Below are 13380 nucleotides of genomic sequence, written 5' to 3'. Positions count from 1 at the left end.
GTGTGTGTGTGTGTGTGTGTGTGTGTATCTATATATATATATATATATATTTTTTTTTTTAAATATTATTTATTGACCGTTGGGTCATACCCAATGGGCTTTCCCATTGGATATGACTTTGGGGACAACCGCACTGAACGGGTGGCCCTCTGACAGTAGTGGAGTGGAGCTGTGGACGGAGGCAATTCCCCTCCGGCAACCACCTGGAGGAAGCGTGTTTTATATTTTGGACTGGCCAGAAAATCCCATAGTTCTGGGTCTCCCTTGGCCAAGAGAACACAATGACTGGTCAGGTTCCAAGGTGACTGCCTGGAGTCCAGCCTGCCACACCAGGTGTCTCCAGTCAGCCTGTGTGCCCACACGGACCCAGCTAAAGCAAGATGAGGGTTACATCTCGGACGCCCTAGCGGCAGGCCTCCTCCCAGTTGGGGCAAGAATCTTCTTTGTCAGTCTGAAGGACAGCTTGCTACCCCCCTGCGTTGACTACCGGCCTGCATTCTTACCAAGTTGAACCTCCCGTATCACCTATCATCTTGTTTGCATTCGGGAAGGCGATGAATGGAAGGCGGCTTTTACCACCCCCCTGAGCCATTTTGAGTACCTGGTGATGCCTTTTGGCGTCTGCAATGCACCAGTGGTGTTCCATGGCCTCATCAAGGATGTGTTAAAATGAGATATTTTAGACGTATTTGTGTTCATATATCTGGTACATATCAAAGGACTGTGGATTGTGGTTTCGATAAATCCAATATATATATTTTTGTTAGGTACCCACTTAAATGATAGTGGGGGTTTAAAATAACCCTGCCCTAGTGTTAGGTCTAATTCCAACATGTGAGAACTTGACCTTATGCCACATTCACTGACACTATTAAATGTTTTTAAAACTCTTCCAAACATGTCTTCTTGGCTACCAGACGACATTACGCAATAACAAAATAAAACTCAGGCATACAATGGGTAAACAGTGAAGCTTACTCATGTGGAAAAAGTGGGTGGAATTGTAAAACAAAGGCAGCTTTGATTTTATTCCCACACAATAATATAAAAATAGCTGCTTCATTAAAGTAGATTTTGACAGCCAGCTTATTACTGGTATTTACCAACGTATACAGTGCACAGGCAACACCAAATCTTTCAATATGAATAAAAACTGATATCATACACAATAAACAGCTCATACATGACAAAAAAAGTAATTTCAATGTGCAGTGGAAATTGTTATGATTAATATATAACCTTTGTGTAACCACCTTTGTGTTTCTCCAACCACTCCACTGTTGACACAGCGTGGAGTGGCTCATCATGAATGGAAATATTTAAAAGGGAGTCCTGCTGTAAGATTGGATTTCCCCTGCGGACACCTGCAGCTTACAAAGAAGAACACGACATACCATTGGTCGAAGGTGCTGAATTTCCCCACCTCTAAGCATTATGCTTGTTCCTGTGTATGAATACTAGTGTATCATAAGTTGTGGATCAATCTATTGGAGAAATATCAAGCCCTGGCGTGACTTCAATGTTGACTGATTGTTGCACATTATTCTTTTTTTAATATTTTTTTTATTTAAATTTGGATACATCCACATTGGTCTATGGTACTTTTCAAGACGTATATGGACTTGAGTCATGAATCTGATGACTTGATTTGCATTTTTATACATACTACGTATACATGCGCACATGCGCATGTGTGTGACATAATGATAAATTAGTTAAATTATATAGTCAATCCTCTCTGGCCAAAACATATCATCTTTGATACATGCGTTATGAACAACGTGTATCGATGACATAAACTGATATAGCAACCATACTAATGACAGCTGCAATAATTTCACAACCATTATCCAGGACACAGTGTTTATGTTCAAAATTAAAATTAAAACAAAAGCAGCAAATAAGAATCACCTCCCATGGTTAAATGAAGAAGTTAATGAAAAAAAACGAGACCATACTCTCAAAATATCATCTAGTAAAACAAAAAGGATCAAAAGCAGACAGACATTTACTTCTCTAAGAAGGAAAGTAATAAAAGACATTTTAACTTTTTCATTTATTCATTTTCTGAACTGCTTCATCCTCACAAGGGTGCTGGAGCTCACCCCAGTTGACTTCAGGCCAGAGGCAGTGGACACCCTGAATCAGTGGTCAGCCGATCATAGGGCACGGGAAGATGGACAACTATTTACACTCACACTCATACCTCGGGGCAGTTTAGAGTGTCCAATCAGCATACTCTGCATGTTTTTGGAATATGGGTGGAAACCGGAGTACCTTAAAACCCACACTGAGCTTCAACAAAGCTTCAGCTCTGGTTGCAGACAGGAAGCAAGACCTACTTTATTGAATAACACGGCGTCTTTTAAACCTTGATGTTACGTCTTTAGGAAGACGTCAAGGCAAGGTTACAAGGAATAGTGGGGAAGCAGGTGAGGACGTCGGAAAGAGTGCTCATACCAAAACTTTAATAAGTATAACTTTAATAACCTCGTCCAGGGGGCCCAGAGGGTCGCCACGCCGACCTCCTCGTCCAGAGTCCAGAGTCGCTGCCACTTATGGGCGGATAGGTACTTGGCGGGCCGTGACGAGCCCGAGTCCATCGACGGGCTCGTGAGATTAGCCATCAAAATCAATGGCCGACTCCAGCAGCGCAGCGGCTCGCACGAGGCTTCGGCGTCTGTTTCTGCTTCTCCCTACGGCCCGGCGCTCGCTGCCTCCTCTCGGAAGACAGCATAGCACGCCCCAGCCACGCGGTGGCCCATTGTACAGAGCCAGCGGACACGGGGAAAAACCTCGCTGCTGCGCCTGCCCACAAAGACATGACGGGCAGTGTTCGAAACTTCTACCTGAGCCTCCCTACCGACCGCCACGTGATGGCCCATTGTAGATGGCCAGCCGACACGGGGAATGCAGGTCGTAGTAATCGGAGAAAAATTGGGGTCAAGATCCTCCCGGGGGTGTATCGAAGTCCGAATCGGCTGAGGAAATCACAGTCCAAGTCTGAATCTCCAGCCCACAAATCAATTAACTTTGGACCGCCCTCGCAGTCAGTCTGCATCCAAATAGAGATAACTAGGGCGATCAACAGGGGACGATGGAGGCTGAGGACTCTCTCTCCGTTGAGAAAATGAATAGCCTGAGTCCGAATCCAGGGAGCCAAGGCGAGAAACAGGGGCCGATGGAAGCTCAGGACTACCTCCTAGTTGGGAGAGTAGCCAGGAGAGAGGGAGTGGGGGGCCAATAATCGGGGGAATGGGAACTGGATGGCTGGCGTCGGCGAGAGCATCGGCGAAAGCATCGGCGCGAGCGTCGGTGGCTTCCCACTGGGTCCATGCTGGACGGATCGTTCAGTTACATCTCTAGGGAAATGTCGACGTGAGGTTAAGATGAAGATGACCCAATCAGGCAAGGATGAGGGAAATAGTGCTTATACCAAAACTTTAATAACTTAGGCAGGATCTTAGAAAATAACAGACTTAGAAATCAAATCATAAAACCAAACCTGACTAGGAAAACAAGGTGAATCGGGGAAAGAGGTAATGGAGACACATGGCAAGGGAAGTAAAGCAGACGGTCTAACAAATGACATAATAATCAGTGGGGTTTAAATAGACAAAACAGGTACTAATTCTAAACGACACGCAGCTGCAAACAACAGTAGGGAAACATCAGAATGCAGGGAAAAAGCAATGGAAAAACGATAACAAGGTCATCCTAACATTTGAATATGGAAGAGTGAAGGACATCCGCTGTCCTTCGCAATCGCGCAGTACAGTGAGAACGTTAAGGACCCCTGCCCTCCTTTGTCATTGTTTCAACAATGCCTGATATATTTAAGGCCAGCCCAACCCTGGCTCATGAACACATGTTGCTATGTGCCACAGTAGGTGTTATCTAGATTAACAGGCACCTAAATATTCCACTATACCTTCAGTCTATGTTTCCGCATCTGTGTGTCTCTCAAATAAGAAATCCCCCGGAACTTAAAAATTAATGTTGCACCCCGCATTTGCAATTATTTGCTTTAAACGCAAGGAGAAATAATCATACAGGTCAGTTGTTGTTATCTTCAAGCCAACTTTTACTGCAAAGACTGATGATCCCCCGCGCTTCAAACTATATTTACCCAGACCTAAATAATCAAACACCGATACATACTCTTGCTATTTAGCTGGAGGCATCAATAATCGAAGACTGATAAACATCCAATCCCAAAACTTGTTTTACATCACACATGCAATCATTTATAACTTAAACACTTTTAGCATATCACCCTCTATCATTAATAACTTACACACTTGCCTGTCACATTAACACTAATAAGTGATGACCCCTTCTTCTGGTTTGTTTTTACCAATTAACATCTGTTGATTGTGTGTACAGGAAGAAAAGACAAAACGAGGTTAAGGTGAGGGCAGGCTGAGATTGTCACAACCGAGTGAGTTGAGATTATCACATTTAGCAAGAGCGGTGAAATATTTACGACTCCTGATAAAACAATCAGTCCTGAATCCCGCCGTGCCACAACCCTGATCCACCATGCCTTTCCCCATGCCAAGGGGATCAATGCAGGCCAATTGGCGGTTTGACAGATGTCACAACCGAGGAAACAACACCCCCCGCCTTTCAGTGAATGTAATCAGATTCCTTTGAAATTGTGCAACGCATTAGACAATTAAAAAGACTATTCTGTCTGGAGAATCCAAAATGAGCAGTGAGATGGTCGGATTGATTAGACCAGCTGAGGACATTGGATGTTCCTTTTAAACTGAAACTCACTTAAATATGGACACTAATTCAATGCAGCAGACTGCTACTGCCTCATATTGTCTGTTGTACATGATTGCACAGAAGAGACATTTCAGGGAAACTAAACCCTTTATTAAACACAGACATACATGTAGTTCAGCCAGCGTCACACACTGCAGGCGTTTGTTTGTCATAGGCACGTATTTGATTGACAAGTGGAAATTGAACAAGTTGTAATTTGAGAAAATTCAGTGGACACTTTTTTCATTGCACTCTCTGGACAAATATTAAGATTTTAAATAAAAATAGATCCTAACTGGGCATCAGAAAACCCTTGAGTAATGGATAAAAACCTCACAAACCTCTCCTGTCCAGAGATAAATTGCTGCTAAATAACATTTGAGCAGAGTTGTAGTATTTTCTAATGGTGTGATTAGACCCAAGTTCATTTGGTATACAGTCCTGACCTTGTATGAGTAATAAAAAGCACGTTTAGTGCTTTGCCAGGCATAGTATTTCCTGACTTTTAATCTTATTCAAGATTTATTTATCTAATTTATTTATGTATTTTGATTGGGAATAAAATATATGGATTTCTGATTGGACAGCAGTCAGCAAATAATAATTGGTGGCCGAACAATCGGAACATCTCGCGAATTCACTTTATTCGGAATCAGCCTACATTTTTTATCTCTTGTGAGTTTTAAATGATGTGTAGACTCCTTGTTATATTGTTTTTTTTATTAGAAGCTTGGTTCTTTCTAAGCAATAAAGAAATTAAATGTTCATTACTGTAATGTAACTTTCTTTTGTAAATTAAATGACATTAAGGTATGAGGTAAATGTATCTATCCATTTCTTGTATAAATTATATCTATCAATTTCTTGTAAGACAGGGAGTGTGGAACACAACTTTGGCTGGTACCTAACAATTCTCAGCAATAAATCGCATTGGATGTTACAAAAAAAACAGACAAATACTTTTTAATTCACACCTAAGGATAATTCCGTCTTCAGTTAAATAGTAGGTTGTTGAAATAGCAACATAAACTACTCAAGAAAATGCTTAAGGGGCAGGAGCCTATCCCAGCTGACTTTGGGCAATTGATTGATTGGATGCCAGTCAGCCAAAAATGGTTGGTGGAGGAATAATCATAGCCTCTCGTGAATATAATAACATTTTTTTTAATCTATTTTTGTGTGTTTTCCATTAAATGTTTTTTCGCCAGCCAATGGTAGGGAAGAAGGAAAACCATTCATGCTCACACTAACTATCTAGGAGCAATTAAGAGTGGTTAACCAGCCTACATGCATGTTTTTTGAATGTGGGAGGAAACTAGAGTACCCTGAGAAAACCCATGCAAGCAAAGTCCACACAGTGAGGACCAAACTGGGATTGAACAACCGACCCCAGAACTGTGAGCACGACACACTAATCTCTCACTAATCACAAACCCTAACCCATACCACGCATCCTCGAAAGGGTTGCGGGCGTTGCCAGTGTCTATCCCAGCTGTCTTCTAGCGAAAGGTAGATTACACCCTTGACAGGTCGCCAGCCAGGCCTAGGGCACACAGAAGAACAGATGATCATCTGCACTCACACTCATACTGACACTAGCAGGAATCGACCCCGCGCCTGCCGCACCAAAGTCAGGCGAGTGAACCTCTACATCGGGGTTTAGGAATCTAAGAGAACCATGAAGAATTTAAAAGAAAGGATAAATGCACCCATTTTTTTGTCATTTCAACACTAAAGTACAATAGGAATTTAAATTCTCTTAATAACATTGTTACACTGTTGCTAATCAATGAGGAAATGCAGCACGCATAAGGCACTCTTATGAAATGAAAAATCTAAAGCAGCGCTAGAGTTAGTGCCGGTGACATTTAAGTTTTGATGTGCCAATGTGACGCTCCCATTGGTCAATGGAGTACATTAAAGGTAATGATGCAAACACGGAGTTATGCTAAAGAGGTGCTCCCGTTGGTCGATGCAGTAGCGCTAGAGTTAGTGTCTGCTTACTGATGTGCCAATGCAAAGCTGCCATTGTGTGTAGTGGTGGTGGAAGTAGTGTTGCGAACAAAGAGACGTTCCAACGAGTCGCTCCGATTGGTCAATGTAGCAGCACTAAAGTGAGTGTCGACGGCACTTTGATGTGCGTTCCGGACTCGCCAGCGGTTTCAACATTTTAGCTCATATATCAGCAGAGAGCAATATAGCACCTATCAACAGACATATCTGGCTCGCACGCCATATGTTCCATACTCCTACTCGACATCATCAGGTGGTTTTTATGACCATTATTTACTTGTAAAATAAAATTTAATACAATGTTGAAATTTCAATCGTATTCTCAAATGGTTCCATGTCTACCCAATCCAAGTTCAGAAAAAAAGGTGAAATCGTTTCAAACTTGAAAAAAACCTATGTCGCTCAACTTGAAGTGACTAAACTAAATATGCATCAGACAAAATATCCCATGGATCCAGAATGACAGAGTACCTATCTAAACATCCTTTATAAATGAAGCTAGTTTTAGAGCTTTGTTGTTACGTGTCAGTGAACTACTTCCCACTTTCCCTCTGGGGTGTAAGAACATGAGAATGATTTAGGCTCCATTAAAACTGCTAAATTATTACCTTTATATTGGATCAATACCTAGAGGCCAATCCAAAATAAATTATGGATAGAATAAGGAGTTAGTTATGAACTTTCATCTTGTTGAGGTTTAGTTCATATGTTGGCACATAAGGGTTTCATTCATTAAAATTCCCTTTTTATACCATTGGACTGTTTGGCTTTGACATGAGCACAGTTCTTGGCAACAAAGAAAAATGACAGGCAACTCTTTGCCCAGCTACTCAGACATCAGAATTTTATTTTTTTTTAGACTTTGTAACAGCGAGGCCAAAAGATGAATGTATTGCTAGAACAAAAGTCTCAGCAACAGCACAGTCCGTAAGAAGAATAAGCTGAACACAAGGTCAACGTTAAACGGTAACCCTTTATTCACATAAACGCTATTTGTAGAGCATCTGCAGGCGGTTGGTGTGACAGTTATTGCGACTAATTTTGTTGTCAGGCTGGTAGAGCCTAGAGGAATTCCCGAAGCAAGCAGGGACCGTATGCAGGTCAGAAGTGGATGTAGGGTAACCTGGAGGTGCCACCAATGATCTGGGGTCAGCTGGGGCAGCTGTTAGTGGAGGTGTGTTGTGGTTTTGATTGGAGACAGTGGATGGTCTACTTCTTGATCGTAGAGCTCGTCGCTCATAAAGCTGGTTTCTCAGCTCAGATACACGTTCTTCTTTCTGAAGCCACAGAGAAGAGAGACTTATAAAGTACACGTTCACAAATCAAAATTTATACTTGGAAGTCTTGGAAACCAATGTCAAAACATGTAAGTCTGCTCATTATTTCTTTACCTTTGGCCGAACCTTGAACATTTTTTTGGGACTCATCACTGCACATTTAATCAGTACCTGTTTTGCGGCATGAAAAGTGTATTGACTATTAACGCTACACCTAGAGCAGGGGGTGTCAAATTTCATTAGTAAAGGTCGGACAACTCCGAAACAAGCAAGCCTGTCAAAACCGGGAACGAACATTTTCAGCGTTAAATCAAATAAAAACATGTGCCAGAAATACATTAGCTTCGATGGCGATATTCGTAGTGACAACCATAGGATGTATATAAGTAAATATGAGGTCAGATAACAAAAGAATAAAAGGTAGTTTATTTCCTGTTACCCAGCACTTTAAAGTATAGGCACTCTGGCTCCTGGTCATCTTAAATCCTTACATTAGACTTTTCAAACTTAGGAGGGAAAGTGTGGAGACTTTAGTTATAAATTTCGCATTGAATAGAATATCGATTCAAGATGCATTTATTCAGTCAACAATATGGATATGAATTTATCAGTTCAGTGAATAAAACCATAAACTTGACTTGCCTCTTGTATGATTTTTTGTAGCTCCTTGTTTTCTCTTTCCAATTGTCTGGATTTCTCCTCATCATTGTTGTTCATTGAAGAACCAGTCTTCATTGCCTCCTGAGTATCTGATTGCCACTCACCTCTTGTGATTAAACGTCGCATCTATAAAACATGAATATGCTCTTTTAAAAAATATATATATATTTTTACAAATGGTAAGTTCAACACATGACTTTTGATTAATTCAGCTATTGTGACCTTCAAACGGACATTTTTGCAGTGAGTACGCTCATTTTAAGAGATATGAATCCCATGCTCCTGTTAGACCGTGGATTTTGCCATTAAAAAACAACAAATGGGTCAATCTAGAATTGGAGAACATTTTACATATCATCCTTCACATTGGGGCAGAGTGGTTAGCGCGTTGGCCACAAAGCTCTAGTGCCCTGGGTTCAAACCCAGGTTGGTCCAGTTGTGTGGAGTTTGCATGTTCTCTCCGGGCCTGGGTGGGTTTCCTACTAGTGCTCTGGTTTACTCCCCAAAAAAACATGCATGCTAAGAGGATTGCAGTCTCTAAATTGCCCCTAAGTATGGGTGTGAGTGTGCATGGTTGTCTGTCTCCTCGTAGCCTGTGATCGGATGGCCACTGACTCAGTTTGTCCCCCGCCGCTTGCCTGGAGTCAGCTGGAATAGTCTCCAGCACCCTCCACAATCCAAATGAGGATAAAGAGTTTCAGAAAATGAAGGAATGAATGAATCCTCCACATTTTATATTAAATCAAATAGTCTGGAATATATGGTAACTCATAAACAAAATAGCAAAAGGTTGCAGTTTCTGTGACCAAAAGCACCAAACTACTTAATAATAAAATGATTAATTAGAATTAAAACTAAAAAATAATAGAAGTTTTTAGGCATTGAATGCAGCACGGATATGTGACTACTGTTTGTATCACAAGATTTGTTGTTTGTTTTCTGTTTACTGCAAGATTTTCACAGCTCACTGCCCTGATATATTTTTTCCCGTCTTCCATTATGATGAACTATTTCTTAAATACTTAATATAAAAAACTTGATGTACTGAAACCTTACCTTGGGAACAAACAGAACCACGAGGGTGATGTAGACAGAAAAAACGATGGCCAAGGAGGCGAAGGCAAATGAGGCATCCTGCTGAGAAGACAAAATCATGGTGACAGGCGCTGTGATCAAACAAAGCACCTGAGAACAAGATTTGAGAAAACATTATTAAAAAGACATGAATGCTTCAAGGAATAGAAGTGCACATGCCAAAACCCCCATAAAATATTTGCGCAACCTATAAAAAGTAGTTGCACCACTACATTCTGGTGAATGGAAATTGAGAATAATTGTTAGTAATTCAGTCATTTTCTGAAATGGCGTTATCTTCACAAGGGTTGCGGGGAGTGCTGGAGTTTATCCCAGCCTACTCCTGGCAGGACACACTGAATTGGTGGCCAGCCAATCGCAGGGCACAAATACACAGACAACCACTCAAACTCATATACCTAGGGGCAATTTAGATGTTTTAATGTTTTTGGAATATGAAACGGAACTGGACGACCTAGAGAAAACCCACGCATGCCGGGCATAACATGCAAATGCTGCACAGGTGGACCGACCTGGAATCGAACCCGGGACCCAAAACTGTGAGCCCAACGCGATAACCAGTCATCCGTCGGGCCACATGAAATGTTAGTAATTTATTTGGAAAATCCTTTGTTTCATAACCTACCAACCTATTGCACTACACATTATGATTGTAATATTGAGTTGGACTTTTGTTAATCTTGACTTTGGCAGTGTTATGTCAAGATGTTGTAAGTTGAAGTATTTCCGGGCAGCAATATAATTATTTGCTAACTTAAGCAAATCATGTTGCCTCACAGTATTTAATCATTTTTTTTCCCTCGCTTTTTCCTTCTCGCATCCTGGGTTCTGTATCGCTACACACCTGAAGGAGGTACATCATCAAAGCCTGATGGTTTAGTGTTTTACATATTTCCCTCCACCAGGTAACCTTAATCAAATAATTGAACGGAGCTTGGCAGAACAGAGCTTGCCAGACTGGCACTTGGCAGACTGGTGCTTGGCAGACTGGCGCTTGGCAGACTAGCGCTTGGCAGACAAGCGCTTGGCAGACAAGCGCTTGGCAGACTGGCGCTTGGCAGACTGGCGCTTGGCAGACTGGCGCTTGGATGACTGCCAAGCATATTGACGCTTGTTTAATGCAGAAGAGCCTGCAGAACTGATTTTGAAGGCGCTTGACAGACTGGTGCTTTGCAGACTGGCTCTTGGCAGACTGGCGCTTGGCAGACGGGCGCTTGGCAGACCGGCACTTGGCAGACCAGCCGGCACTGGAAGACTGGTTCGTGGCTTCGGTACGGGTGCGACTGGCGGCCCCAGTGGCACCGGGAGTTCTTTGAGTGGCTCTGGCACAGGAATTTGGGAAGGTTGGAACGGCGTGGTCGGGCGAGGCATCTGGACAGGTGTGGTCGGGCAAGGAGTTTGGACGGGCGGGGTCGAGCGAGGAGCTTGAGTGTCCAAGTCCTCCTTTCGGTCCGGGAAGATGGCACAGCACCCCCGCCGTGACATGGTGGCCCATTGTAGGTGGCCAGCCGACCATGCAGATGCTGGTCGGGGTAATCCCGGTAGGAGTAATCGGAACAAAGTAGGGGTCATCATCCTCTGGTGGAGCCAATCGGGGCCCGAATTGGTCTAGAAAAAATCAGAGTCCCTCCATTGAGAAAAGGATCCCCTGGATATTGACATCAGATAATGTTGGGTTTATTCTGTATTACTTTTATAATAGTCGTATTAATTCATTTCTTTGTTAAATCATTCTCTTTCTATTCTCTGTATTAATTCCTTTCTTTGTTTAAATCATTCTCTTTCTATTTTCCAAGTGTTGCGAGGTCACACCAAGTCATCTTTAACCTGGACGGCCTGTTCCAGGCTGGTTATACAAACAATCCACCCAATCTGGGTCCTTGAGATTTGGTGGGCCCTTGGTGACGAGGCCAGGGCTATTCGGCCAATAACAAGAATATTGTTATCGTTATGTAACCGTGCACTTCGGGTTTTTCTGTATGTAACGATTATATGATTATGATTATATTATATGATTCTTAGGTCAAGGAGGTTGTATAATTACTCTAATCTAAATGTTGTTAGGTCTAGTCTCCTGTTTTTGTTATTGGTAAAATACTTTGATTGTTATTGTAGTCCCAGATGTTGTTTTTACTCATACGTGATGGAATGATCAACAACTCTGTAAATTGTTTTGATTCATGACCATAAGAGTGGGACGAAAACGTCTATTCGAGGAGACGTTCGGAAGTTGTAAGGTGACACTTGCTGTAACGCTCCCCTTCGGAGGCTTTTATCTGTTGTATCCATTTCTATTTAATTAAATGTCAATAATTGAATAAGATGTCTTCCTGCAGTTATTGATAATTACGGACGAAGGTAATTATTAATGAACCTAACAGATAACATGGGCGATTAACTGTGGCTGTCGGCACCTGGGTATCACGATTAACTGTTCAGGCAGCCCAGTGCAATGGGCTGAGCGGTGGGAGGGCGTAGGGGTGGATGGAGGATTTTATTAAAGGGCTTTCAAAAAATCTGTACAATTCCATGTATACATATTTACCAGTGGTGTGCCATCAGGGCGTTCAAGGCCTTCTCTGCTGGCCTAGCGAGCTCTGGCTAGCTCACTCTGGCTTTGGCCCTCATACTCTATCACTAGCCAATCATAGTTGGTGAAAGTGATGACGTATCCCCACGCCTGCGAGAAGGCCTTGGTGTCACCAAATTGAATTCTGATTGGTTAAAGCAACAGTCTTTTTGACGTTTGTTTAATGCAGAAGAGCCTGCAGAACTTATTTTGAAGGCCTCGAGGCAGGTTTCTGACCCTGGCAACAAATAATTGCTGAAATGGCAAACTCCACCTACAATGGCCGAGAGGTCCCATTACAACATGAAGAACGTGTTTATCACCATTGGTTTGTTCATTTAGTGTTGTTTGAATAGGAAACTAACTTCATTGGAGAAAAGCCGACATTAAACAACATTCATTAATCAGCGTTACATAGGAAATAGACTGAATTACTTCCCTAAATCATTGTTCTACTGGTCAGTCAGCACCATGGACAGAGGTCACATCTGTTCAAACTGGACAGATGACCTCCGAAGCCCTGCTGTTGCTACACAAACTCAAGAGACTTCACTAGAAAAGTTGCCAAGGGTGCTATTGTGCAATGTGCGTTTTCTGCAAACAATAAAGCAGTAGATTTAGTTCGTCCGATCCCAGCAATTCACACAAAAGCTTTTTTCCAACATCAAGAAAACATAACTATTCCCTTTCTTCAGAAACTCAGAGTCGATCACTTAGCGTCGTAACTAAGAAAACACCCCGGCCTAGTTCCTTATTTTGTTTGCGGAAAAATGTCTACATAAATGTTTTGTGTACAGTGTGTTTGTCCCTTTTAAGTCACATCAACATTGCAAACGTGTCAGGGCAAAAAATAGCCCCTAGGTATGAGTGTGAAAGGTTGTCCATATCCTTGTGCCCGGCAATTGGTAGGACACCAAGTCCGCTTCCTCGTGGGCCAAACCGGCCAGCCAGCCGCTTCCTCGAGGGCCGGATTGGATGATTACTAGACCGGCC

At 42.3% G+C, this 13380-nt stretch overlaps 1 protein-coding gene across 2 annotated transcripts in view; it reads right to left on the bottom strand.

Moving 5' to 3' along the window:
- Positions 1-7518: 7518 nt before the first annotated feature.
- The window catches only part of gabbr1b (gamma-aminobutyric acid (GABA) B receptor, 1b), an 83599-nt gene continuing 77737 nt past the window's right edge, over positions 7519-13380 (bottom strand). The window contains exons 16-18 of one of the 2 annotated variants that reach the window (XM_077744075.1): positions 9780-9908; positions 8706-8849; positions 7519-8063 (exon numbers count right to left, since the gene is read on the bottom strand). In XM_077744075.1, the coding sequence (XP_077600201.1) occupies positions 7776-8063; positions 8706-8849; positions 9780-9908 (561 nt within the window). In that variant the 3' untranslated portion in view covers positions 7519-7775. Of the gene's footprint in view, positions 8064-8705; positions 8850-9779; positions 9909-13380 lie in introns of those variants that run through there. The other variant, XM_077744074.1, reaches the window with a different exon arrangement.

This window comes from Stigmatopora nigra, chromosome 21 (assembly GCF_051989575.1).
Source record: "Stigmatopora nigra isolate UIUO_SnigA chromosome 21, RoL_Snig_1.1, whole genome shotgun sequence".
NCBI lineage: Eukaryota > Metazoa > Chordata > Actinopteri > Syngnathiformes > Syngnathidae > Stigmatopora > Stigmatopora nigra.
This window is presented reverse-complemented; position numbering and strand designations above follow the sequence as displayed.